Below are 27,368 nucleotides of genomic sequence, written 5' to 3'. Positions count from 1 at the left end.
TAGAGATAGTGTGTCATGAGATATAAATTGAATTAAGAGGACTTAAAGGAAACTAAATGACCTCAAATATAGCTACAAATGAGGCATAATGATGCAATATGTACATATAGCTGGCCTAAATAGCATGTTAGCATCGATTAGCTTGCAGTCATGCAGTGACCAAATATGTCTGATTAGCACTCCACACAAGTCAATAACATCAACAAAACTCACCTTTCATGCACAACCTTAAAAGTTTGGTAAACAAAATGAGACAGAAAAAGAAGTGGCATAAAACACGTCCTAGAAAGTCGGAGAAAGTTATACATGTAAACAAACTACGGTGAGTTCAAGGACCGCCAAAATTAGTAGGACAAAACGGCGCTCGCCAAATACTCGAAGCAGTGAAGCATGTTTAATATAAACAATAACAGTAACAATTAGGGAGGTTTGTGTCATGTTTGTCCTCCCACAGGAACCATATTAAAACAAAAAATATATTTTTCCCCCTCATCTTTTTCCATTTTTCATACATTTTTTAAAAACTCCAGAGAGCCAGTAGGGCGGCGCTAAAGAGCCGCATGCGGCTCTAGAGCCGCGGGTTGCCGACCCCTGGTCTATACGTAGCCCGTTAGCTGCTAGCATGCTCGCAAAAGAGAACTAGCAGCGATCGGTTTCACCGGACGTGAAACCGAGCTAGCATGCTAGCAGCGACCGGGCTAGGTCCTGACCATACGTCCTCTTTTCACCGGACATGTCCTCTTTTGCGGGGCTGTCGGGCGGGGTTAAATGCCTCAAATGTCCGGCATTTTGAGTTAGGGTTGCGTGTATTTTCAATGTACGTTCAGGGTTAAGAAGGTAAAAAACACAACAAATTGTGCGCGCAGCAGCATTCGTGAGGGAGGGGCAGAGACAGACAGAGTGAGAGAGTTGTGAAAAACGCGCATGCGTCGTCAGGCTCTGCTTTTTATCGATACATTTATCATATTTAATTTTTAATTATCTATACCAGGGGTGTCAAAAGTGTGCATTTTTGTAACATTTTCCTTGTTTTATTTGGCAAGTTGAAAGAACATGGCGCCAGTATGCTGTTTTTTTTCAATAAAATACTGGAAAGGATAGAAATGTAGTTTGTCTCTTTTATCCGATTATTAATCGATTAATCGCAGTAATAATCGACAGATTAATCGATTATCAAATTAATCGTTAGTTGCAGCCCTAATATATATATATACCGTATTTTCCGCACCATTAGCCGCACCTAAAAACCACAAATTTACTCAAAAGCTGACAGTGCGGCTTTTAACCCGGTGCGCTTTATATATGGATAAATATTAAGATTCATTTTCATAAAGTTTCGGTCTCGCAACTTCGGTAAACAGCCGCCATCTTTTTTCCCGGTAGAACAGGAAGCGCTTCTTCTTCTACGCAAGCAACCGCCAAGGTAAGCACCCGCCCCCATAGAACAGGAAGCGCTTCTTCTTCTACTGTAAGCAACCACCCGCCCCCGGAAGAAGAAGAAGCGCGCGGATTTTCGTTTCATTTCCTTTGTGTGTTTACATCTGTAAAGACCAGACCACAAAATGGCTCCTACTAAGCGGCACGCGTATAACGCAGAATTTAAACTAAAGGCAATAAGTCATGCCGAAGAACACGGAAATAGAGCAGCAGCAAGAGAATATAACATAAATGAGTCAATGGTGCGTAGGTGGAGGAAGCAAGAAGATGACCTGCGCCAGGTAAAGAAGACAAAACAGAGTTTCCGAGGGAACAAAGCAAGATGGCAACTGTTGGAGGACAAACTCGAACAGTGGGTTGTTGAGCAGAGAGCAGCAAGCAGAAGTGTCAGCACCATCACTATTCGAATGAAGGCAACAACGCTAGCAAGCGAACTTCACCTGGATGATTTTAAAGGTGGTGCTTCTTGGTGTTTCCGGTTCATGAAAAGACGCAATCTCTCCATCCGTACACGGACCACTATTTCACAGCAACTCCGAGCTTTCCGGATGGCAGGATTCACAGAACTGCTGGACAACAGTGACACTGACTCCGATGACTTCGACGAGACGGAACCGGCCATTTTGGATCCCACATTTGCCCAACTTTTCAATTCGGACACCGAAGACGAAGAATTCGAAGGATTTACGAATGAAGAATAACTTCAGAAAGTGAGCGCTATGTTTATTTTGTGTGTTGTGACATTAACGTTCGAGCAACATTATGTTGCTATTGCTCTGCACTATTTTGAATTTTACTATGTTTGTGATTGCACATTTGCGTACATTTTGGGACAGAGTTGTTAGAACGCTGGTTTTTAATATATTATTAAAGTTTGACTGACCTATCTGACCGTTTTTTTGACATTCCCTTTAGCGCAGCGTAGGCGCGGCTTATAGTCCGGGGCGGCTTATAGGTGGACAAAGTTTTGAAATATGCCATTCATTGAAGGAGCGGCTAATAACCCGGGGCGGCTTATAGTGCGGAAAATACGGTATGTGTACACACACACACACACACACACACACACACACGCACACACACAGGTAAAAGCCAGTAAATTAGAATATTTTGAAAAACTTGATTTATTTCAGTAATTGCATTCAAAAGGTGTAACTTGTACATTATATTTATTCATTGCACACAGACTGATGCATTCAAATGTTTATTTCATTTAATTTTGATGATTTGAAGTGGCAACAAATGAAAATCCAAAATTCCGTGTGTCACAAAATTAGAATATTACTTAAGGCTAATTCAAAAAAGGGATTTTTAGAAATGTTGGCCAACTGAAAAGTATGAAAATGAAAAATATGAGCATGTACAATACTCAATACTTGGTTGGAGCTCCTTTTGCCTCAATTACTGCGTTAATGCGGCATGGCATGGAGTCGATGAGTTTCTGGCACTGCTCAGGTGTTATGAGAGCCCAGGTTGCTCTGATAGTGGCCTTCAACTCTTCTGCGTTTTTGGGTCTGGCATTCTGCATCTTCCTTTTCACAATACCCCACAGATTTTCTATGGGGCTAAGGTCAGGGGAGTTGGCGGGCCAATTTAGAACAGAAATACCATGGTCCGTAAACCAGGCACGGGTAGATTTTGCGCTGTGTGCAGGCGCCAAGTCCTGTTGGAACTTGAAATCTCCATCTCCATAGAGCAGGTCAGCAGCAGGAAGCATGAAGTGCTCTAAAACTTGCTGGTAGACGGCTGCGTTGACCCTGGATCTCAGGAAACAGAGTGGACCGACACCAGCAGATGACATGGCACCCCAAACCATCACCCAACCATGCAAATTTTGCATTTCCTTTGGAAATCGAGGTCCCAGAGTCTGGAGGAAGACAGGAGAGGCACAGGATCCACGTTGCCTGAAGTCTAGTGTAAAGTTTCCACCATCAGTGATGGTTTGGGGTGCCATGTCATCTGCTGGTGTCGGTCCACTCTGTTTCCTGAGATCCAGGGTCAACGCAGCAGTCTACCAGCAAGTTTTAGAGCACTTCATGCTTCCTGCTGCTGACCTGCTCTATGGAGATGGAGATTTCAAGTTCCAACAGGACTTGGCGCCTGCACACAGCGCAAAATCTACCCGTGCCTGGTTTACGGACCATGCTATTTCTGTTCTAAATTGGCCCGCCAACTCCCCTGACCTTAGCCCCATAGAAAATCTGTGGGGTATTGTGAAAAGGAAGATGCAGAATGCCAGACCCAAAAACGCAGAAGAGTTGAAGGCCACTATCAGAGCAACCTGGGCTCTCATAACACCTGAGCAGTGCCAGAAACTCATCGACTCCATGCCACGCCGCATTAACGCAGTAATTGAGGCAAAAGGAGCTCCAACCAAGTATTGAGTATTGTACATGCTCATATTTTTCATTTTCATACTTTTCAGTTGGCCAACATTTCTAAAAATCAATTTTTTGTATTAGCCTTAAGTAATATTCTAATTTTGTGACACACGGAATTTTGGATTTTCATTTGTTGCCACTTCAAATCATCAAAATTAAATGAAATAAACATTTGAATGCATCAGTCTGTGTGCAATGAATAAATATAATGTACAAGTTACACCTTTTGAATGCAATTACTGAAATAAATCAAGTTTTTCAAAATATTCTAATTTACTGGCTTGTACCTGTATATATATATATATTAAATGTTCCCCCAGCCCTATGGTTAAGAAACACTGATTTAGATAGACCTCAAGAAAGTGTTTTAAATGAAGGTTAAAATCATCATAGAGCCCATGGTATTATTATCAGCTAATGATTTAACATTGCTATTATAGGGGGTGTTTTTTTGTGAATGAAAGGGACAAGCGGTAGAAAATGAATGGATGGATGTTCTTAACTCCAGCTTCGATGCTGGTGTTGTATCAAGCACAATACTGCTCCCTGGTGGAGGTCTGTGGGGATGTAGCTCCACTTCCCATTGGTGACTGCATGCTCTTCTTTGCATGCACAATCATTAGTTATGCAAGGGGTAGGGAACCTTTGGCTCTAGAGCCAGATGTGGCTCTTTTGATGACGGCATCCGGCTCTCAGATAAATCTTAGCTGACATTGCTTAACACGATAAGTAATGAATAATTCAGCTGGTAATCACAGTGTTAAAAATAACGTTCAAAATATAAAACATTCTCATGCATTTTAATATATCCATCCGTTTTCTACCGCACTTGTTCAAGAAGTCGCATTTATGGTAATAAGTATTTTATTTATTATTGGTTAGCTTCAGAATAACAATGTTATTAAAAATAATAAGAGTTATTATACTCTAAAAATGTTGGTCTTACTTAAAAATACACACATTTAGTTGTATTCAGTGTTAAAAAATATTATATGGCTCTCACAGAAATACATTTTAAAATGTTTGGCTTTCATGGCTCTCTAAGCCAAAAATGATCCCGACACTTGAGTTATGCCCACCCATGGTCAATACATACACACATACATATGGACTAATTTATCATTAGTTATGCCCACCCCTTGTCAATACATACACACATAAATATGTATGTATTATCATTAACTATGCCCACTCCTAGTCAATACATACACACATACATATGGACTGTATTATAATTAGTTATGCCATGGGTGTCAAACTCTGGCCCGCGGGCCAAATTTGGCCCGCTTGGCCCTTGAGGCAATATCAAATTAACACTAGAGCTGGCCCGCCGATTATATACAGAGGCGGTGCCGTGGTAACACCACATTCACCGCTAATTCTAATACTTGCCAAACCTCCCGGGAGACTCCCAAATTTCAGTGCCCGTCCCGGAAATCGTCACGTCCGCTTTTCATCCAGTCCAACGAGTGCTGGCCCAGTCACATAATATGTGCGGCTTCCGGGATGCTACAAGGCGTGTGTGGGGGGGCGGGGGGTTTGGTGGTAGCGGGGGGTGTATTTTGTAGCGTCCCGGAAGAGTTAGTGCTGCAAGGGGTTCTTGGTATTTGTTCTGTTGTGTCGGATGTTCTCCCGAAATGTGTTTGTCATTCTTGTTTGGTGTGGATTCACAGTGTGGCGTATATTTCTAACAGTGTTAAAGTTGTTTATACGGCCACCCTCAGTGTAACCTGTATCGCTGTTGATCAAGTATGCGTTGCATTCACGCGTGTGTGCGTACAGAAGCCGCACATATCTTGTGACTGGGCCGGCACGTTGTTAGAATGGATGAAAAGCGGACGTGACGACAGCTCGTAGAGGACTTTTAAGGCACGCCCCCAAGACTGTGGTCCGGGTGGACTACAAGATATAATGACTGATGAACACCTTCGTTGGATAATGAAGGTTGCCTCAGCTCAAAGCCTGAGCCCCGACATTAATGAACTAGCATCCAAGAAAAGATGGCAGGTATCTGGCTTGGGCACATCAGATTAGATCAGTGTGTTGCAAACTGAGCAGTTTAAAGTCCTGAATGGTTGGTTTATTCATTGTTATTTTATTTTCAAATTTATTAGCCTGTGGAAAAAGTTAATGTTGATATTTATCTCAGAAGGCATAGAAAAGAGGCATTCAATTTTTATTTAAATTGTGTTTGATATGCCATTGATATTTTTTAATTATTATTATTATTATTTGAAACTCGATTTTGCATGTCACTATAAAGTTATATAAGCCTTGTGTGTTCAATATTCAATGCAAAACTTGTTTGGGTCCCTATTAAAAGGTTAATTTGTTCAACCTTGGCCCGCAGTTTTAAATTTTGGCCCACTCTGTATTTGAGTTTGACACCCCTGAGTTATGCCCACCCCCTGTCAATACATACACACATACTGTACATATGGACTGTTTTATCATTTTGACAAAAGGTCCTACTTTTGGGAATATTTTGATGTTTTGTTTATCCAATGACAAATGAGAAGAACTAGTAAGTTTGACCAATGTTTACCTGCTCTCTCTTTCTAAGAACTCTGAAAAAATCCTCCATACGGGTCTGCCTGCCTTGTCCAGCGGCTTTCTGCTTTTCTCTCGTCTTTCGCTTGCTCTCCCGCGCCTCTCGGAACTTCTCCATGCGATGACGGACTCTGCTCTCCCTAAAAAGGTACCAACATGAATTACTTCATGCATCCTTGTCCCTGTCAGTGCTCGGCTAGTATTGGCGCTACGTGTACTTGACGTAGGTGCTGCGGTGCAGGAACTCAACCAAGGCGTCTTCGTCCGGCTCCGTCCACGTCAGCTCGGGCAGTTCTGATTGTGACGTTTCCAAAAACACCCTCCGTGCCTCCTTGTATCTCCAGTTATATGGCACTAGATGGGTCTGTGGTGCAGACATCAAAGTCTTATGAGGACATCACACAACAAAACCACAGATGATGGTCTTGTACCTCTCTGTTCATGTGCAAGACAACATTTTCGATAGTGCGGTGTTTCTGGATCAGCGACAGCGCCCTCTTGGGACCAAAACCAGCTATCTTGTCACAGTAGTCGCATCCCAGCAAGATACACAGGTCAACAAACTAGGGGGGGCAAGCCAAAAGGGGTCCAATAGAAATACTTAATCAGATGATGATGTCATCAATGACTGTTTGTGCTTATCTTACTTCTGCGTGGTTCAGCTGGAGGACCTCCAACAGCTTTGGTAAAGAATATTCCACAATATCACTGGAAATAAGAAAAGCACAACACATATGACCCTGGTGAATACAAAGGACTGTTCTGGAAGATCGTTTTTTTACATGCCCCTACTAAACCTCCACACAGTTATTAGTTTTTATTAGGGTTGTCAATGTTAACGCATGTGATTAATAGAAAATACCACATTATCATAAACGAATGAAGATTAATCACACTGTTTGTTTTGACAAACAGTAATGACGTCACACACCAGTGTGATGATAGATAGAGCTATGTGCTCTGTGCCCTTCAAATCAAACCAGGTAAATAAGTTTGTTTAAACAACTAGTTTAACTAAGGAAGAGTAAATGCAGATGTAAATGATGCACTATGTAAAGTTGTTTATGGATGTCTTTATTACATTATTTAATAAACTGTGCAGTTTACTATAGTTTAGCAAATACTTTCAAAATGTGCATTTAATTCTTACTATACTTAGTCACCAAGTTTTGAGCAAATCAATGACCGATTGTAGCTGAGATAGGCTCCAGCGCCCCCGCGACCCCGAAGGGAATAAGCGGTAGAAAATGGATGGATGGATGGATGACTTGCACTTCAGTAAAGCATTTAAAAAATGTCCCTGCGTGACATTCTGACTACCATATTGCATTTGTATCCAAATATTAGAGTATTCTCTTCAGCACATTTTATTTATGCAAACAATTAATAACTTGTGATTATTTATTTAATTTAAATAATTTAATTTTATCAGAGTAATCAAGAGTGTGATTAATCTGATTTTTGAAATTGATCACTTGACAGCTCTATTTTTTTATTTTAACACTAGTTGTTAAGATAAAATATATATGTATTATATATCTATAAGAATCAGTGAATAATTGTTCTCGTCTTGTCAAAAGTATGTATTTCAGTAAAAAACTGCACACTTTGAAGACACTATAAATGTATTTATATATATAAACACATAAAAAAAAAATATGGCCGTGCCCGCAATTACAGGAAGTGATGTCTAGGGATGATACTCGAAACCGGTTTTCCCGGTTGTTCGATAAGAAAAGAACCGAGTCCTCGGACTCGAATCCCTTTTAGAGAACCGGTACCCGTTATCAAGACTACTATAGTAAAGAAAAAGAGTTGGTTCTTTATTCGAATCCCTGGGAACGAATCCTGTCCCGACCAGAAATGCCCCGTGGGACATCATAAGTAATGACGTCACGTAGCTCAGTCATTACACGCAGATATGGAAAGCAGGAAAAACAATGGACCGTAAAAAGAACTCCAAGGTGTAATAAAGTTCAAAACAAAAGGTATAATCCAATGAATAACTTTACTGAGAGATTTGAGCAGGGTACAAACACATGACAAACACTTTTACGACCAACCGGAAACATAGCAACCAGGCTAGCAACGCACCTCCTTTACGGCAGCTGTCGCAACGTTCTTAAAGCAACCGCAGCACATACATATATATATACAACTTATATCTCCCTTTTTGAACTTTTGTTTTTCTTTCCTTGTAAACAAAACAAAATCACACTGTATATGTGTTGTCTGTCTAATTATAAATAATGCAGACGAGGCGTGTTGGCTGAGTTCTTGACGTTTACTTTCACAGCGTGCTCATAACCTCATTCTTAGCTGCCGGCGTGACGACATGCAACAACACTTTTCGGGGCTACCGCGCATGCTTGTCACTCCCGTTGCATGCTGGGTTGTGTAGTTGTTATATTCCCTAGCTCAGTGGTTCTCAAATGGGGGTACGCGTACTCCTGGGGGTACTTGAAGGTATGCCAAGGGGTACGTGAGATTTATTTTTTTTAATATTCTAAAAATATCAACAATTCAAAAATCCTTTATAAATATCTTTATTGAATAATATTTCAACAAAATATGAATGTAAGTTCATAAACTGAACATCAAATCAAGTAGGCTATTCCATTAATTACCATAAACCCAGAGTTTCCCCCATGCCTCACTAAAATGTCTGTCAAAAAGAACTGTGAAAAGAACAATGCGATATTCAGTGTTGACAGCTAGATTTTTTGTGTACATGTTCCATAAATATTGATGTTAAAGATTTATTTTTTTGTGAAGAAATGTTTGGATCCAGATGGATCTCTATTACAATCCCCAAAGAGGGCACTTTAAGTTGATGATTACTTCTATGTGTAAAAATCTTTATTTATAATTGAATCACTTGTTTATTTTTCAACAAATGTTTTTGTTATTTTTATATCTTTTTTTCCAAATAGTTCAAGAAAGACCACTACAAATGAGCAATATTTTGCACTGTTATACAATTTAATAAATCAGAAACTGATGACATAGTGCTGTATTTTACTTCTTTATCTCTTTTTTCAACCAAAAATGCTTTGCTCTGATTAGGGGGTACCTGAGTTAAAAAAATGTTCACAGGGGGTACATCACTGAAAAAAGGTTGAGAACCACTGCCCTAGCTCATAACATCACATCTTCCCCCCTATAAAGAAATAGTTAACTCAATAAAGTGTGTTTCTTTTTTTAGCTTTAACTTTTCATTTTTTAGCATTGTAACCACATTTGCAAACAACTTTTCTCTTCATAGAATTTTCTTTCAATAAAGAAATAAAGTGCAACAATGTCAAAGCATCATAACAAACAGTTATGTCAAATAGCAGCAGAAGTGCACTTTTTGGAGAGCTGTATTATTTTCAGTTTTGTGCCCAAGGGACTGATTTTATTTAACACTATATTATTATTTATACACCTATAGTGATCACAGAGACAGGTTGTTTTTGTGTTACTGTATATATTTGTTTTTCTGAAAAATCCCACTTAATATACTTTGGGTAACAACAGTCAATATTTATTTATTTTATTTTATTTTTTTAGGGGGGTAACAGTCAATATTTATTTATTTATTAGATTTTTTTTTTTCTTATATAATAAAAGTGAGCTTTTGTTAAACCAAATATTGTGTGTTTTTTTCCATATACAACAACCTATCTGGTCTCGATAAGAGAATCGATAAGGAATCGGTTCGATAAGAGGATTCGATAATAGGCTCGAACTCGATAATTTCTTATCAAACATCATCCCTAGTGATGTCATCAAAATGGTATCCCAATTGGGCTTCCAGTGACACACAAAATGAATGAATGAATGAATAAATACATTAAGCGTTCGTTTGGCGCCATGTAAAGGTTCACAAACTGAAAAGAAGGCAAATAGAGGCATTCCACTGTATATTGTCTCCATCACACGACATCTTTGTATTGGAGTGGTTTCTAGTAAAAATCATTTTATTGCTTTTTTTGTGTGTAATTTTTGAGTTGACTTTTTTGTATGCCTGTTTTGTTTTGACTTTCGATTCTCTGTGTCCTTCTTTTCTGTGTTTAGGGCACAGGAGGCCTTGTCTCAAGTTGCCCAAAAAAGAGGGGCACAAGTTCTGCCTCGCAACAAATGACTGTCATGTTGGTCTACATCAGGGGTCGGCAACCCGCGGCTCCGGAGTCGCATGCGGCTCTTTGATCACTCTGATGCGGCTCAGCAGCTTACTTGCTGAACCCCCCAATTTTCCCGTGAGACTTCCGGATTTCAGTGCCTCTCGCAGAAAACTCCCCGGATTAATATTCACCGATTATCACCCTTGCGGCTATAATAAGGGTGTGCCATGATGGTTCAACATTTGGCGCCCTCTACAATCTGTATTAACAGCGTGCCACCCCAATACTTGTTATACAATATACATCTTCTGCTTACACATGTACGTGACAGCAAGGCATACTTGGTCAACAGCCACACAGGTTACACTGACGGTGGTCATATAAAACAACTTTAACACTCTTACTAATAATGCGCCACACTTTGAACCAAAACCAAACAAGAATGACAAACACATTTCGGGAGAACATCTGAACCTTAACACAAACACAACAGAACAAACACCCAGAATCCCATGCAGCCCTGACTCTTCCGGGCTACATTATACACCCCTGCTACCACCAAACCCCGCCCCCACCCCAACCCTGCTCCCTCACACATCAACCCCCCCCCTCTCTGTGCGTCGGTTGAGGTGGGCGGGGTATAATGTATCCCGGAAGAGTTAGGGCTGCAAGGGATTCTGGGTATTTGTCCTGTTGTGTTTATGTTGTGTTACGGTGCAGATGTTCTCCCGAAATTTGTTTGTTATTCTTGTTTGGTGTGGGTTCACAGTGTGGCGCATTATTAGTAAGAGTGTTAAAGTTTTGTTTTTTTTATACCGCCACCGTCAGTGTGACCTGTGTGGTTGTTGACCAAGTATGCCTTGCTGTTACCTACGTGAGCAAGTGGAAGCCCCATATAACGTGTGGCTGATCAGGCACGCTGGCTGTAGTGGGTGCTATATGCTGTACCGTCACGGCACGCATGACACTTACAAGCGCCATTCATTTAAAATCCGCGTGCCGCGCCAGCTTTCAAATTCCACATAAAGGTGTGGGCAGCGTGTCTGAGACCCCTGGTTATACATAGCACAAAGCAAAAAAAAAACTTTGTATGCAGTGTTATTTCATTTAAAATGTAAAAAAAATTTTGCGGCTCCCATTGTTTTCTATAATTTGTGAAACTGGTCAAAATGGCTCTTTGACTGGTAAAGGTTGCCGACCCCTGGTCTACATTGTAGCAAACAGTAGCTTGAAGAAATGATGCTAAAACACAATCCTTACCTGTCTTTCTTAGCGTTCAGCTGGCGGAGCAGAACATGTGCTCCGAATGGTAGAGTGTCCATGTCCTCGGATGCCACAGCCTCTGCAGTCCCTTGTCTCACCATCCATGCGCAACAGGCCTCAGCGTCTCCTGGAGCCTGAAACACACATGTGAAGAAGAACTTTGCACTGAGTGACAGTGTACGGTGAAGAAAAGAAAGAAATGTCATTATTCTGAAGGTTATACTTGGATCACGGGTACGCCCAGAAGCTTCAGGAGGTGGAAAGCGTTAATTGTTTGGAGTGATGCTAGTAGGACAAACATGCAAACTTCAGAAGATGATACTCTCAAGCTATATTATGTTTATATACTGACTTTTGTACCTGTGCCTGTGTAGTTAGGTGAATGCCAAGCTGCAGTTTCGGCTCGTTTTTGAAGCTGCAGACAGAATAAAAACAGTTGCCTTCAGATATGGACACTTGGTACAGATGCATTGTATTCCCTCACGTTGAACGAAATCCAGTTTTTCATCTTGAAAGTTCACTTTCGGTGTGTAACTCACAGCAGCTAGCTTCTCTCCGGGAGGCTTTCCGTCAAACACAAACACAGGCTTTATGTCGTATTCCAGGAAAGTGAGCGTGCGAAAGAAGAGACCAGTCAGCGGGCTGCAGAGACGTTATGAACACACATCACAGACATGCTGTGGAGCTATCCATACAATCTATTACACTATATAATGCAGGGGTCCCCATATACACATTATATATACAACACACACACACACACACCATACTTGCCAACCCTCCCAAATTTTCCGGGAGACTCCCAAAATTCAGCGCCTCTCCCGAAAACCTCCCGGGACAAATATTCTCCCGAAAATCTCCCGATTTTCAGCCGGAGCTGGAGGCCACGCCCCCTACAGCTCCATGCGGACCTGAGTGAGGACAGTCTTTTTTCATGACGGGAGGACAATAGGGTGACAAGAACTAAATCATCCAGACTAGAGATAAATTGTATTATTATGTTTATCTTACCTAAAAATAAATATATATATTAATTTAAAAAAATAAAATAAAATTGTTTACTATATTTTGCTAAAAACATCAAAATTAATTATATTTTTATTTGTATTTTTTCTGACTCCTTATTACACTCAGCCATAGAATTATACATTAAAATAAACATATTTGAAATAATTAATTTTAAATTATCATAATAATTCATTTAAAATGACCATATTTAATTATTAAAATAATTGCTTGTTTATCAACAACTTTAACATTTTATTCATTACATTTTGAAGCTCTCAGAAGCCAAGTTATGTTATATTCCTTAATATTTATTTATGCAAGTTTGAAGTATCAATTATCTAAACACAGTTTTGTTTGCATATTTTCAGGATGTAGATATATATATATATATATATATATATATATATATATATATATATATATATATATATATATATATATATATAAAATGAAATACTTGACTTGGTGAATTCTAGCTGTCAATATACTCCTCCCCTCTTAACCACGCCCCCCCACACACACACCCCCACACCTCCCGAAATTGGAGGTCTCAAGGTTGGCAAGTATGACACACACACACACACACATTCTTACATACATACATACATTGCAAACAAGGCAAACAATGGAACATAATCTCCAAATGTCAAATACAAAAAAAACTTTGGGACACAATGAAATCAGTCACTAATATGAACCCTGCAAAGAAACAAATCATCACCCTGGATGAGCAGCAAAAATCAAATGAGCTAAATGACTTTTATTTGAGATTCGACCGTCAAAACTTCTCTCAGGAGTGTGACAGTGTTTTGCAGTCCCTGCCAGACACTGATGACACCTGCTGCCTGGAAGTCGACCCGACCAGCATCCGCCGTCTCTTTAGTAGAGTACGTACGGGCAAGGCCGCAGGCCCTGACGGCCTCCCAGATTTTTTGCTCAAAAGCTGTGCAGAGGAACTAACTACAGCATGGTGTCCAATATTCCAACAGTCACTTAACACTCACACTGTTCCAGCTCTGTGGAAGAAGTCAATTATAACTCCAGTGCCTAAAAAGCCCGGTGTCACAGTAAACAACGACTTTCGTCCCGTAGCTCTCACTTCGATTGTTATGAAATGTTTTGAAAAATTTGTTGTGTCACTGCTCATGAAGGATGTCAAGCCAAATTTAGATGTGTACCAGTTTGCGTACAAGCAGGAATGCAGTACTGATGATGCAATCCTTTGCACCTTGCACTTTATCTCCAAGCACCTTGAGAACACAAAAGCTTATGCTAGAATTTTATTTGTTGATTTCAGCTCAGCTTTTAATACAGTGCAAATTCACATACTCTTGGAGAAGCTCAAAGACATGGGTGTAAACTCCACTTTGATCAAATGGTTCCACTCTTTTTTAACAAACAGAACACAGCAAGTGAAGGTCAACAGAACACTGTCAGACACCAAACACTGCAACACAGGCGTCCCACAGGGTTGCATTGTATCACCAACACTGTTTACATTGTACACCAATGATTGTAGGACTGTGCACCCTAACAATTATATGGTGAAATTTGCGGACGATACCGTGCTCCTAAGCCTTCTCCACAAGGATACGGACCCCTCTGTGTACCAAGACAAGATAGACCTATTTATTAGGTGGTGTGATACCAACCATCTTATTCTAAATGTGACCAAGACACAGGAAATGGTTTTGGATCCGAGGAAAGTGACTGACCATGAGCCAGTGGTCATCAAAAATCAGGAAATCACCCAGGTATCCTCATATAAATATTTAGGGGTTCATATTGATAATATTCTCTGCTGGAAGACACATATTGACAAACTGTGCAATAGACTGCAACAGAAGCTATATTTTTTGCGAAGATTAAGATTGTTCGGCGTAAGCAGCCACATCATGATGATTTTCTACCGTGCCATTGTAGAGAGCATCATTAGATACGGGATCACCTCATGGTTTGGCAACCTAACCGTTATGCTAAAAAGCAAACTGGCCAGCATGCATAAAACGGCAATGAAAATCGTAGGGAGGAAAGAATATGAGCCTATACAGAGCATCTATGAGCAGGCAGTTAGGAAAAAAGCTAAGAAAATTATTTCCAACTCACAACACCCACTCTTCCCTGAATATGGAACCCTGCCATCAGGGAGAAGACTCCGGGTCCCACTATGCAAATCTAACCGCCTTAAATTATCATTTGTCCCAGCCTCCATTAAGCTGACCAACAATGTGCAATAGAATGTTAATACATAGGTTAGCACTTTTTTAGCACATAGCACTTTAGCACATAGCACTTTAGAACTAAGCACTTTAGCACACAGCACTTTATCCATGAGCTCAAAGTGCCACCTATGTCTATCAATCTCCATGTTCTGATGTTTAAATGATAGTTGTCTGGTTGTGGTTGTGTCTGTGCTTGTGTATGTTAAGAAAGCAATGATGCACTGTGCCCAAGACAAATTTCCCCACGGGGACAATAAAGTTGAACCTTGAACCTTGAACATACATACATACAGTCGTGGTCAAAAGTTTACATACACGTGTAAAGAACATAATTTCATGGCGGTCTTGAGTTTCCAATCATTTCTACAACTCTTTTTTTTTTTGTGATAGAGTGATTGGAGCACATACTTGTTTGTCACAAAAAACATTCATGAAGTTTGGTTCTTTTATGAATGTATTATGGGTCTACTGAAAATGTGACCAAATCTGCTGTGTCAAAAAGTATACATACAGCAATGTTAATATTTGGTTACATGTCCCTTGGCAAGTTTCACTGCAATAAGGCGCTTTTGGTAGCCATCCACAAGCTTCTGGCAAGCTTCTGGTACTGTTAGATTTGTTGCTTTTCTGACATGGACTTGTTTCTTCAGCATTGTCCACCCATTTAAGTCAGGCCATTCTAAAAACTTAATTCTAGCCTGATTTAGCAATTATTTTACCACTTTTGACGTGTGTTTGGGATCATTGTCCTGTTGGAACACCCAACTGCGCCCAAGACTCCAGGCTGATGATTTTAGGTTGTCCTGAAGAATTTGGAGGTAATCCTCCTTTTTCTTTGTCCCATTTACTCTCTGTAAAGCACCAGTTCCATGGGCAGCAAAACAGGCTCAGAGCATAATACTACCACCACCATGCTTGACGAAAGGAATGGTGTTCCTGGGATTAAAGGCCTCACCTTTTCTCCTCCAAACATATTGCTGGGTATTGTGGCCAAACAGCTCAATTTTTGTTTCATCTGACATCACACGGACAAAGATAAGACCTTCTGGAGCAAAGTTCTGTGGTCAGAAAAATTGAGCTGTTTGGCCACAATACCCAGCAATATGTTTGGAGGAGAAAAGGTGAGGCCTTTAATCCCAGGAACACCACGCCTACCGTCAAGCACCACCGTCAAGTGTTGGTTGTTGGAATAATTGTTTGTAAGTTATCACAAAAGAAACGTTGTATTATGAATGCTGTCTTTCGAGGCCTAACAAGAGGAAGAAGGCTCGTGAAACGCCACTGTGATTTCAACACGGACAGATGGCAGGATCTGCTCAACTTCCAGAGGAACTCTCTTTGAAGTGTTAAACGAACTCTCTCTGAAGTATTTCACAAACTCTCTTCCAACTGTTTGGTGACCGAGGTCAACGCTGTTTACGACCCGCTGCCCTCTTGAAGTCACTGTGGTCAGGAGACGGGAGGGGTTATCCATTGTCCTCCAACACCTGCCCCAGCTGGATCCAGGAAGAGCCCAAGCCCGAGAAATCCTCTTCTTGGGCTTCAAAGCGACCGAAAACAATGACTCTTTTACACACTTACCATTTCTGCTGTGACATAAATAAATAAATAAATAAATGGGTTATACTTGTATAGCGCTTTTCTACCTTCAAGGTACTCAAAGCGCTTTGACAGTATTTCCACATTCACCCATTCACACACACATTCACACACTGATGGCGGGAGCTGCCATGCAAGGCGCTAACCAGCAGCCATCAGGAGCAAGGGGTGAAGTGTCTTGCCCAAGGACACAACGGACGTGACTAGGATGGTAGAAGGTGGGGATTGAACCCCAGTAACCAGCAACTCTCCGATTGCTGGCACAGCCACTCTACCAACTTCGCCACGCCGTCCGACATGTGTTGGTGCGTGAACATTGAACATCTGAATAAAGGAGGTGACGAAAACCTTCTTCGTCAGAGCGTGGTGCAGGACTGTGCAGAGAGTGCAGTGGCCATGTCTCTCCTCAATTGAGTCCAAATTGAATTATGTCTCTGTTTGATTCCTTGCCTTTTGTCTTGTTTAACAGATGTCCTCAGTGTTTGAACGTGACATCTAATTGGTCCTTCGAGCCGGATTCCAACACGTCTGACGATTCCAGCATGAGTGAGTGAAACCAGAAAGACCATGGCATCCAAATCCTGATTGAGGAACTGCTTTTTCTTCATTTCGGGCTGGAATTGAAAGACTGACGGAAATCCAAGGACAAGAGGAAGGAACGCAAAGAGCAGTGAGTACGTTTTAAATTGACGAAGAAAGAAACGACTAAGAAAGAGCGTGTGACTGAGGGTTACGACGCATAGACAAACCCTGTAAATCCTAGGCTCTAACAGTTAAAAAGGCCAAATAATTAGAGGGACGTCGGAGTCCAACGTCCGTGAGTATTAAAATTTTAAATAAAAACTGAATTAAAATAAAAACTGAAGAGGCCAATATACTGCAGGTAAACGGAACCGTGAAAACTGGAATCCGTAATATCCATAAACAAACATACTAGGGGGTGTCGGGGCCCACAATAATTTGAAATATCCGTGAACCATTATCCTGAGGACGACGGAGTCCAACAGACCTAAAATGGTCTATTCAGAATAAAAACTGAATTTTGTCCGTAAAAAACAATAACCTGGAGGACGACGGGGTCCTCATGTCATGAAACATTGAAATTTCCGTAGATCAATATACTGAAAGGTGTGAATGTGAGAGTGTGTGGGAGTAATCGCCATTAGGCTATCACTCCATATTAAAGTTGTGAGAAGTAAATAGTGGGTTATTGTGGATGCTCTAGGCAAGACACCTCCACTGGGGAACCATCTCCAGTAGAAGCGACGTGTACCACAATAATAAATTAAACCACTATCTTACAACAAAGACAAAAGTAATCATTATAAGTTCGGCTCTGTAGGAGACGATGGATTACTCCAAATTCTCAAAATGGAAAGAGGGACACAAAGAAACGCAGATCTAATATGGTCTACTACAATCTATTTCAACCAAAATAGGAGACCACAACAAAAACAGCGGTTACACTCTACTGCGTGTTGGAGTTGTGGCAAAGAGGGACATTTTGCAAGAAACTGTACTGAAAAAAAAAAAAAAAAATAACAATCAAAGTAACTCAGCATGACTGTTAAAAGACGACACCAATTAGTCATGTTGTCAGCGTATGCCATTGATGGTAAGATCGCTGCAAACTTTGTTTGTTTGTTTGTTAGTGTGTGTTTAAGTGTGTATCTTTCCAGGTACAAATTGTGTAAAAACCCCGGAGGTTAAAATAAAAATAAAAATAGGTTAAAAGAAAAAGCAAATAGGAGAAAAATCTCAAAGTGCTAAAATGAGATAAAAGTAAAAATAGATGAAGAAATGGGAAGAAATCAATAAGAAGAATTAATGCAAAATGAAATAAACTAATGCGAAAGAGAGATAATGGGGGTATTGAAATAAGAGATGAAGAAAAGGTAAACTGAAGATATACATGTATGTTTGGATATATAAAGAGCGCTTTTATACATACAAATATATATGTATAATTAAATAATGGAACAAATAAAAACCTAGATTAATAACTATAATAAGAGTTGAGATGTATAGTATGATAAAATGATAAAATGGGTTACATGGTTATTAGCTGAGGAAAGAAGAGAGAAAAAAGAAAAAAGAAGAGAAATCTCTTCAAGTGTTGCTGACCTTTGCCCTTAAGAGTGCACTCACGCACTTACACACCACCGTGTGTGTGTGTGTGTGTGTGTGTGTGTGCGTGGCGCAGTGGGGAAGGTGTGAAAGTGAATTTATTACATGTAAGTTTAAAGTAGGTTTAACTTTGAAGTGTAGTATAACGTTCTTAAGTTAGATTATGTTTTAGACATTTGCAACACCATACATCTGAGTGTTGAGCTAAGATAAGATAATGACATAACATAAAATAAATAAGGAGGTATGGCAATCAGGAAAACTATCAGCTAGCGATAGACAACTGTTTGCTTTGAATATTATTGAATAGTAATTGCAAATAAAAAATATAAACAATGGGAAGAATGTAAATTCAGAGTTTAAAAGTATAGATTAAGTGACATATAGACAGTTAAGTGAGTTTAAAACATTACTTAAAAAAATACATAAAGTAATATGTATAACATTTGAATTAGGAGGAAAAAAATAACATTAGCGTTATTAAATCATCTACATAGTGAAAGACACAAAATAAGCAAAATAAAAGTACAATTATGCAAAAGAGAAGTAAAGGATCTAGAATGTTCTCTAAACAAAAATGGACGCACTATTGTGGAAAATAGAAAACCAAAGTACTACAAGTACAAAAACCACAAATAAAGAAGCAAATGAGGTAGTTCCTAGGATTAACTAATTATTGTAGAAGTTGGATACCAAATTATGCTGAAATAGTAGCTCCTTTAAGTAAATTAATGAAAAAATGAAATCATCTGTAGAGTGGAATTCAGAAGCTAAAGCAGCATTCTGTGAAATAAAAATAGAACAGAATGTGCGATTGTTACAGTAACGAAAATTTTGAAAGCTATCAAATGACCATCAAATTGCTCAATGCAAGCGGCAGAACTAGAAGCACTAATAGAAGCATGTAAAGTAATGAAAGATCAAAAGGTCACAATATATATAAAGATAGCCAAAATATAGGAATGATAAAGTCAACAGGAAAATCTGTAACACATTGGAGAACTGATAAAAAAAAAAAAAAGAGAAAAATTAGTAGAAGCAGTACAGCTACCAGCTAAAATAGCAATATGCAAATGTGCGACACACACCAAAGGAACAGACACAGTATCAATAGGAAATGTGTTTGCTGACAAAACAGCAAAACAAGCAACAGAAAAGGAAATACATATTTCAAACTACAAACTAGCGCATGATATACTAAAAGACATGCAACAACAAAGTACTCCAAAAGAAAAAGATAAATGGATTTAAAAAACGGAGTCACGTTGATCAAAGAAGACATCTATGTATGTCCAGACAATAAACTAATCTTACCAAAAAATCTCTATAAGTGGGTAGCAGTTTTGAGCCATGATTGAACTCATGGCTCAACAGGAGGGATATGAATACCCTTATACAGCAGTACTATACTTCCTATAGTTTAATTCTTATAAAAAATGTTTTGTATAAAACATCTATGCAATTAACTAAATAAGAGTGAAGGAAAACATTATTGTCTGGTCATAGTAGATGCATTTTAAAAGTAGGTAGAAATATTTCCTAAAGGAAAAGCAGATGTGCTGACAGTAGCAAAAGCATTATGCAAATATTTGTAATTGTATTTGTGTTATCAAAGGGACATGTTAACTAACACACTACAAAATTCCACTGTGACAAAGTTGTAAGCATACCATTTGATGGTGTGTCAAAGTTTGATAATAATTGGTTCCTGTTTTGGTAATTAATTTGTTCTTTATGGCGGAGCAAGTGGGATAGGCTACAAAAACTGATTGTGTTGTATGTATAAACCCAGACAATTACTCAAGATGAGTCAAAAAAAGTTGAATTGAAGTAATGAGCAAAACAAAATTGACCCTGTAGCTAAAGAGACAAAACAGAAACCAATATTTGATAAATATGTGAAAAAAGCTAATTATACCTGCATTAACATGCAAGGCTCTGTACAACAGTTAGGAAGCGTATCATCAGATAACTGCATACACATAGTAAAAGTATCAATATTTGTACAAGAATTGTTAACACGCCTGAACAGTTTGATATCTGAACATTGGAAAATAACTAGACATGATGTAAACTGGCAAAGTGTTGTAGATCCAACTTATATTGATGGGTGTCCAAAGAAGTATGTCTGACGACTATAAATGGGTAAATCAAGTTGCAGCTGGATTTGAATCATACGTCTACTGGTGGTGTACGATTAACAAGAATGTTGACAGAATAAACTACGTCCACTACAACGTACAGAGATTGGAAAATTACACAGGCCAAGACTTGAAGCAGTCGCTAATCAACTCGCCACCGCCACCTTCCTTATGGCTTTTCAAAACCGTATGACGCAAAAAAGGGGGCATGTGCGCAATATTTGGTGAACAGTGTTGCACGTTCATACCAAACAACACCGATGCAGAAGTTAGCCTGACCAAAGCACTGGAAGGCCTTCGCACCCTCAACGGTAAAATGAAAGAGCACTCAGGCATAGATACATCTATGTGGGATGGGTGGATGGACGGTTTCGGCAAATACAAGTCTTTGGTATCATCAATTCCGGTATCTATGGCCGTGTTCAGCAATACTGACGTTGTGTGGATGTTGTTGTATTACCTGTCTGTTCTCTGTTTAACCGTCTGATTACCACAGCGATTAGCCCAGCAGATGATAAAACTGTTCAGATGTACTTCCTGGTGGACGACAAGGAAGATGAATCTGAAGACGAGGATACCTACCAGGATGGTGTTCCTGATTTATTTCTAGAAATGTCATAAATATGAGGAAAAATGTATGTTCAATTCTGAGTGTAAACATAACTTTAAGGAAATTAACCATTAACTGAAAATTGCAAGAAGAAGTTATTAGGGATAAGGAGATTATGGGAACGTTTTTGCGATAAACAGGAGGGAATTGTTGGAATAATTGTTTGTAAGTTATCACAAAAGAAACGTTGTATTATGAATGCTGTCTTTCGAGGCCTAACAAGAGGAAGAAGGCTCGTGAAACGCCACTGTGATTTCAACACGGACAGATGGCAGGATCTGCTCAACTTCCAGAGGAACTCTCTTTGAAGTGTTAAACGAACTCTCTCTGAAGTATTTCACAAACTCTCTTCCAACTGTTTGGTGACCGAGGTCAACGCTGTTTACGACCCACTGCCCTCTTGAAGTCACTGTGGTCAGGAGACGGAGGGGTTATCCATTGTCCTCCAACACCTGCCCCAGCTGGATCCAGGAAGAGCCCAAGCCCGAGAAATCCTCTTCTTGGGCTTCAAAGCGACCGAAAACAATGACTCTTTTACACACTTACCATTCCTGCTGTGACATGTGTTGGTGCGTGAACATTGAACATCTGAATAAAGGAGGTGACGAAAACCTTCTTCGTCAGAGCGTGGTGCAGGACTGTGCAGAGAGTGCAGTGGCCATGTCTCTCCTCAATTGAGTCCAAATTGAATTCTGTCTCTGTTTGATTCCTTGCCTTTTGTCTTGTTTAACAGATGTCCTCAGTGTTTGAACGTGACATTGGTAGTATTATGCTCTAGGCCTGTTTTGCTGCCAATGGAACTGGTGCTTTACAGAGAGTAAATGGAACAATGAAAAAGGAGGATTACCTCCAAATTAAATGGTAAATGGGTTATACTTGTATAGCGCTTTTCTACCTTCAAGGCCACTGCCCAGTTAGCTCATACACGTCTTTAAATCTCTGGATTGATGAAGTAATGTGCTGATCATTCTTACTGGGGACCCTGGGGAAAAAGAGTTAATATGGTTTAAGGGGACCAAATTTAAATAACTTTGCCTAATTCACACAAATTTGTACGTGACTACTGAGGACCATTTAAAAAAAAAAAAGTTCAAGTTAAATATGACATGATCCTCAGAATACAGCACTACAGCTGTCCTCTTGGCAGCACGGTGGAAGAGGGGTTAGTGCATCTGCCTCCCAATACGAAGATCCTGAGTAGTCGTGAGTTCAATCCCGGGCTCGGGATCTTTCTGTGTGGAGTTTGCATGTTCTCACCGTGACTGCGTGGGTTCCCTCCGGGTACTCCGGCTTCCTCCCACCTCCAAAGACATGCACCTGGGGATAAGTTGATTGGCAACACTAAATTGGCCCTAGTGTGTGAATTGAGTGGGAAAGTTGTCTGTCTATCCGTGTTGGCCCTGTGATGAGGTGGCGGCTTGTCCAGGGTGTACCCCGCCTTCCGCCTCATTGTAGCTGAGATAGGCTCCAGCGACACCCCGCGACCCCAAAAGGGACAAGCGGTAGAAAATGGATGGATGGATGGAGCTGTCCTCTTATAGGAAGTGTCACCACTTAAATGTTAAAGCAAATCCTGCATCTTCTATGACATGACTGAAAACTGCTATTTAGCAGTAATGAAGTTGTCTGCAACTCCAACTACCATATATAGAAGGATGGAAAATTCTGAATGTGAATCATACTTTAAGGTAATAATGTTTTATAATCATGCTGTATGAAAATGTTAAAGCTTAAAAATCACTTCGGCATCTTCAGAATGGATCTGACTATCATTTAAAAAGGTTTCCCTTTAGGGGACCTGTTTTTTTGTCCCCATACCGTCAGAGGTCCCCTAAAGGTGACTGTGTAAACAAAGTGATGTCCCCATTATGTACGCATTGCCAGAACACACACACACACACACACACACACACCCACACCCACACACCAACTACGGTGGTAGTGGAAGTATCTTTAAAAAATAGCCACTCACCAGTTGCTCAGTACTGGAGTACCTTTTTCACTGAATACTTACTATTACTCTGGTAATTTATTGTATGACTATTTTACTTGAGTCATACTCCTCTAAAGTATTGGTACTCTTACTTGAGTACAATGTTGGACTACTCTAGCCATCTGTAATGATTAGTGCTCCTTCCAGATACCTCAGTGATGGCGTGGCTGAGCGGAACTGGTTGATCATAATGGAGGTGTCCACAGCAATCACCTTTCCTGTGGGAGGAGAAGGGAGTTGATGTCAGATGAAGTTATCTACCTTCAAATGTGCTGAATGGAACATAATGCACATATTATTTAGGAATATACTGTGTTGACAATACTGCATGAGAAGTGCAACCGACACATGACCTCACAATAAAGGTGATATATTTATCTTCTGCTTGTCCTCACATTCAGACGTAGCTCGTTATTTGAAAATTAGGCCTGAAAGAATGTTGCATCTGTATTTTTCTTTCTTTTAAAAATGATTTTTCTTTCTTTTTAAAGACGATATGTGTCAAAAAATAAAACGGTGCACAAGTTTTAGTATCAATCCGATAAGTACAAAGATAATTAAAGACGTAAATATCTACCTTTTCTGATACTCGGCAGCACAGCCAGGAATTCATTAGGCTAGTATCAAATCACACTTTTATTGATAACATCGATATTGGATGGACAAGCCCACTTCTACATGTGAATAAAGTTTGATTGTTGTTCCCCTAGGGCAGGGGTCGGCAACCCGCGGCTCCGGAGCCGCATGCGGCTCTTTGATCACTCTGATGCGGCTCAGCAGCTTACTTGCTGAACCCCCCAATTTTCCCGTGAGACTTCCGGATTTCAGTGCCTTTCGCAGAAAACTCCCGGGATTAATATTCACCGAGTTTCACCCTTACAGCTATAATAAGGGCGTGCCATGATGGTACATTTGGCGCCCTCTACAATCTGTAATAACAGCGTACCAGCCCAACACTTGTTATACAATATACATCTTCTGCTTGCACACGTAAGTGACAGCAAGGCATACTTGGTCAACAACCACACAGGTTACACTGACGGTGACCATATAAAACAACTTTAACACTCTTACTAATAATGCGCCACACTTTGAACCAAAACCAAACAATATTGACAAACACATTTCGGGAGAACATCTGCACCTTAACACAACATAAACACAACAGAACAAACACCCAGAATCCCATACAGCCCTGACTCTTCCGGGCTACATTATACACCCCTGCTACCACCAAACCCCCCCCCCCTCTGTGCGTCGGTTGAGGTGGGCGGGGTTTGGTAGAGGGGGTGTATAATGTATCCCGGAAGAGTTAGGGCTGCATGGGATTCTGGGTATTTGTCCTGTTGTGTTTATGTTGTGTTACGGTGCAGATGTTCTCCCGAAATTTGTTTATCATTCTTGTTTGGTGTGGGTTCACAGTGTGGCGCATTATTAGTAAGAGTGTTAAAGTTGTTTTTATACCGCCACCGTCAGTGTAACCTGTGTGGTTGTTGACCAAGTATGCCTTGCTGTCACCTATATGAGCAAGCGGAAGCTCCACGCAACGAGTGGCTGATCAGGCACGCTGGTTGAAGTGGGTGCTAGATGCTGTACCATAACGGCACGAATGACGCTAACAAGCGCCATTCATTAAAACCCACGTGCCGCACCAGCTTTCAAATTCCATATAAAGGTGTGGGCAGCGTGTCTGAGACCCCTGGTTTATACATAGCACAAAGCAAAAAAAAACCTTTGTATACAGTGTTATTTCATTTAAAATTTCAAAAAAATTTTGCGGCTCCCATTGTTTTCTATAATTTGTGAAGCTAGTCAAAATGGCTCTTTGACTGGTAAAGGTTGCCGACCCCTGCCCTAGGGGAAACTGGGTAACACACGGCACACTGACAAAGCTTAACCTATTACTACTATAACAATCTATAAGGCTAATACTAGGGATGTCCGATAATGGCTTTTTGCCGATATCCGATATTCCGATATTGTCCAACTCTTTAATTACCGATACAGATATCAACCGATACCGGTATCAACCGATATATACAGTCGTGGAATTAACACATTATTATGCCTAGTTTGGACAACCAGGTATGGTGAACATAAGGTACTTTTTTTTTAAATTAATAAAATAAAATAAGATAAATAAATTAAAAACATTTTCTTGAATAAAAAAGAAGATAAAACAATATAAAAACAGTTACATAGAAACTAGTAATTAATGAAAATTAGTCAAATTATCTGTTAAATGTTAGTACTATTAGTGGACCAGCAGCACGCACAATCATGTGTGCTTACGGACTGTATCCCTTGCAGACTGTATTGATATATATTGATATATAATGTAGGAACCAGAATATTAATAACAGAAAGAAACAACCCTTTTGTGTGAATGAGTGTAAATGGGGGAGGTAGGTTTTTTGGGTTGGTGCACTAATTGTAAGTGTATCTTGTCTTTTTTATGTTGATTTAATAAAAATTTAAAAAACGAGACCGATAATAAAAAAAACGATATCGATAATTTCCGATATTACATTTTAACGCATTTATCGGCCGATAATATCGGCAGGCCGATATTATCGGACATCTCTAGTTAATACAGTTCGCTTTTCTTTCTTCCCCTCCAATTATTTGCTTTCTTTTGTAATTCAAGTTATCATATATGTATTGTTGAATTTGAAACAATTGTATTGTTGATAATAAAGGTAAATATTGTTATTATTAATTATCAATAGTGCTATTTGTATTGGTATTTGTATTGCTCCATTTGTAGTGTAATAAAGTTCATTGTAATTTCTGTGTTATTAATATTTACTTCACTAACTGCTTTTCTGCTATCACTTTCACTATCATATTTGTACATATCCTATTTGCTGATGCTGTTCTGTTGTTATTGTTGTCTCTCTGTCTTATCGCCCTCTTGTCCCCACAATTTCCCCCTCTGTCTTCCTTTTTTTCTCTTTCTATTCCCTCCTGCTCCAGTGTGGCCAAATAATAATATAAATCCATTTAATAAAGTCAAATACAAATAAGGCAACACAAGAAGTATCCCACACTTCTCTTTTGTAAAGTAAATCTGTACAGCAGATATAGATCATCTAATCATCAACAAAATGATTTGTCTGAGTGGCTGGACAGGACACACAAAAAAAGTGGTCGGGGTGGGGCAGGGGGCGTGGTTGGGGCGGGGCGTGGTTGGGGGCGTGGTTAAGAGGGGAGGAGTATATTTACAGCTAGAATTCACCAAGTGTCAAGTATTTCTTATATATATACACACAGGTAAAAGCCAGTAAATTAGAATATTTTGAAAAACTTGATTTATTTCAGTAATTGCATTCAAAAGGTGTAACTTGTACATTATATTTATTCATTGCACACAGACTGATGCATTCAAATGTTTATTTCATTTAATTTTGATGATTTGAAGTGGCAACAAATGAAAATCCAAAATTCCGTGTGTCACAAAATTAGAATATTACTTAAGGCTAATACAAAAAAGGGATTTTTAGAAATGTTGGCCAACTGAAAAGTATGAAAATGAAAAATATGAGCATGTACAATACTCAATACTTGGTTGGAGCTCCTTTTGCCTCAATTACTGCGTTAATGCGGCGTGGCATGGAGTCGATGAGTTTCTGGCACTGCTCAGGTGTTATGAGAGCCCAGGTTGCTCTGATAGTGGCCTTCAACTCTTCTGCGTTTTTGGGTCTGGCATTCTGCATCTTCCTTTTCACAATACCCCACAGATTTTCTATGGGGCTAAGGTCAGGGGAGTTGGCGGGCCAATTTAGAACAGAAATACCATGGTCCGTAAACCAGGCACGGGTAGATTTTGCGCTGTGTGCAGGCGCCAAGTCCTGTTGGAACTTGAAATCTCCATCTCCATAGAGCAGGTCAGCAGCAGGAAGCATGAAGTGCTCTAAAACTTGCTGGTAGA

The 27,368-nt window shown here is 39.8% G+C and overlaps 1 protein-coding gene across 1 annotated transcript in view; it reads right to left on the bottom strand.

The window, feature by feature from the left end:
• LOC133617628 (probable flap endonuclease 1 homolog) overlaps positions 1-27,368 on the bottom strand; it is a 32,697-nt gene that overhangs the window by 1,161 nt on the left and 4,168 nt on the right. The window contains exons 2-10 of the mRNA XM_061977717.2: positions 23,589-23,655; positions 12,277-12,379; positions 12,098-12,152; positions 11,961-12,022; positions 11,735-11,871; positions 7,016-7,076; positions 6,800-6,931; positions 6,587-6,732; positions 6,364-6,508 (exon numbers count right to left, since the gene is read on the bottom strand). Coding sequence (XP_061833701.1) covers positions 6,364-6,508; positions 6,587-6,732; positions 6,800-6,931; positions 7,016-7,076; positions 11,735-11,871; positions 11,961-12,022; positions 12,098-12,152; positions 12,277-12,379; positions 23,589-23,655 — 908 coding nt within the window. The remainder of the gene's footprint in view (positions 1-6,363; positions 6,509-6,586; positions 6,733-6,799; positions 6,932-7,015; positions 7,077-11,734; positions 11,872-11,960; positions 12,023-12,097; positions 12,153-12,276; positions 12,380-23,588; positions 23,656-27,368) is intronic.

This window comes from Nerophis lumbriciformis, linkage group LG18 (genome assembly GCF_033978685.3).
Source record: "Nerophis lumbriciformis linkage group LG18, RoL_Nlum_v2.1, whole genome shotgun sequence".
Lineage (NCBI taxonomy): Eukaryota > Metazoa > Chordata > Actinopteri > Syngnathiformes > Syngnathidae > Nerophis > Nerophis lumbriciformis.
This window is presented reverse-complemented; position numbering and strand designations above follow the sequence as displayed.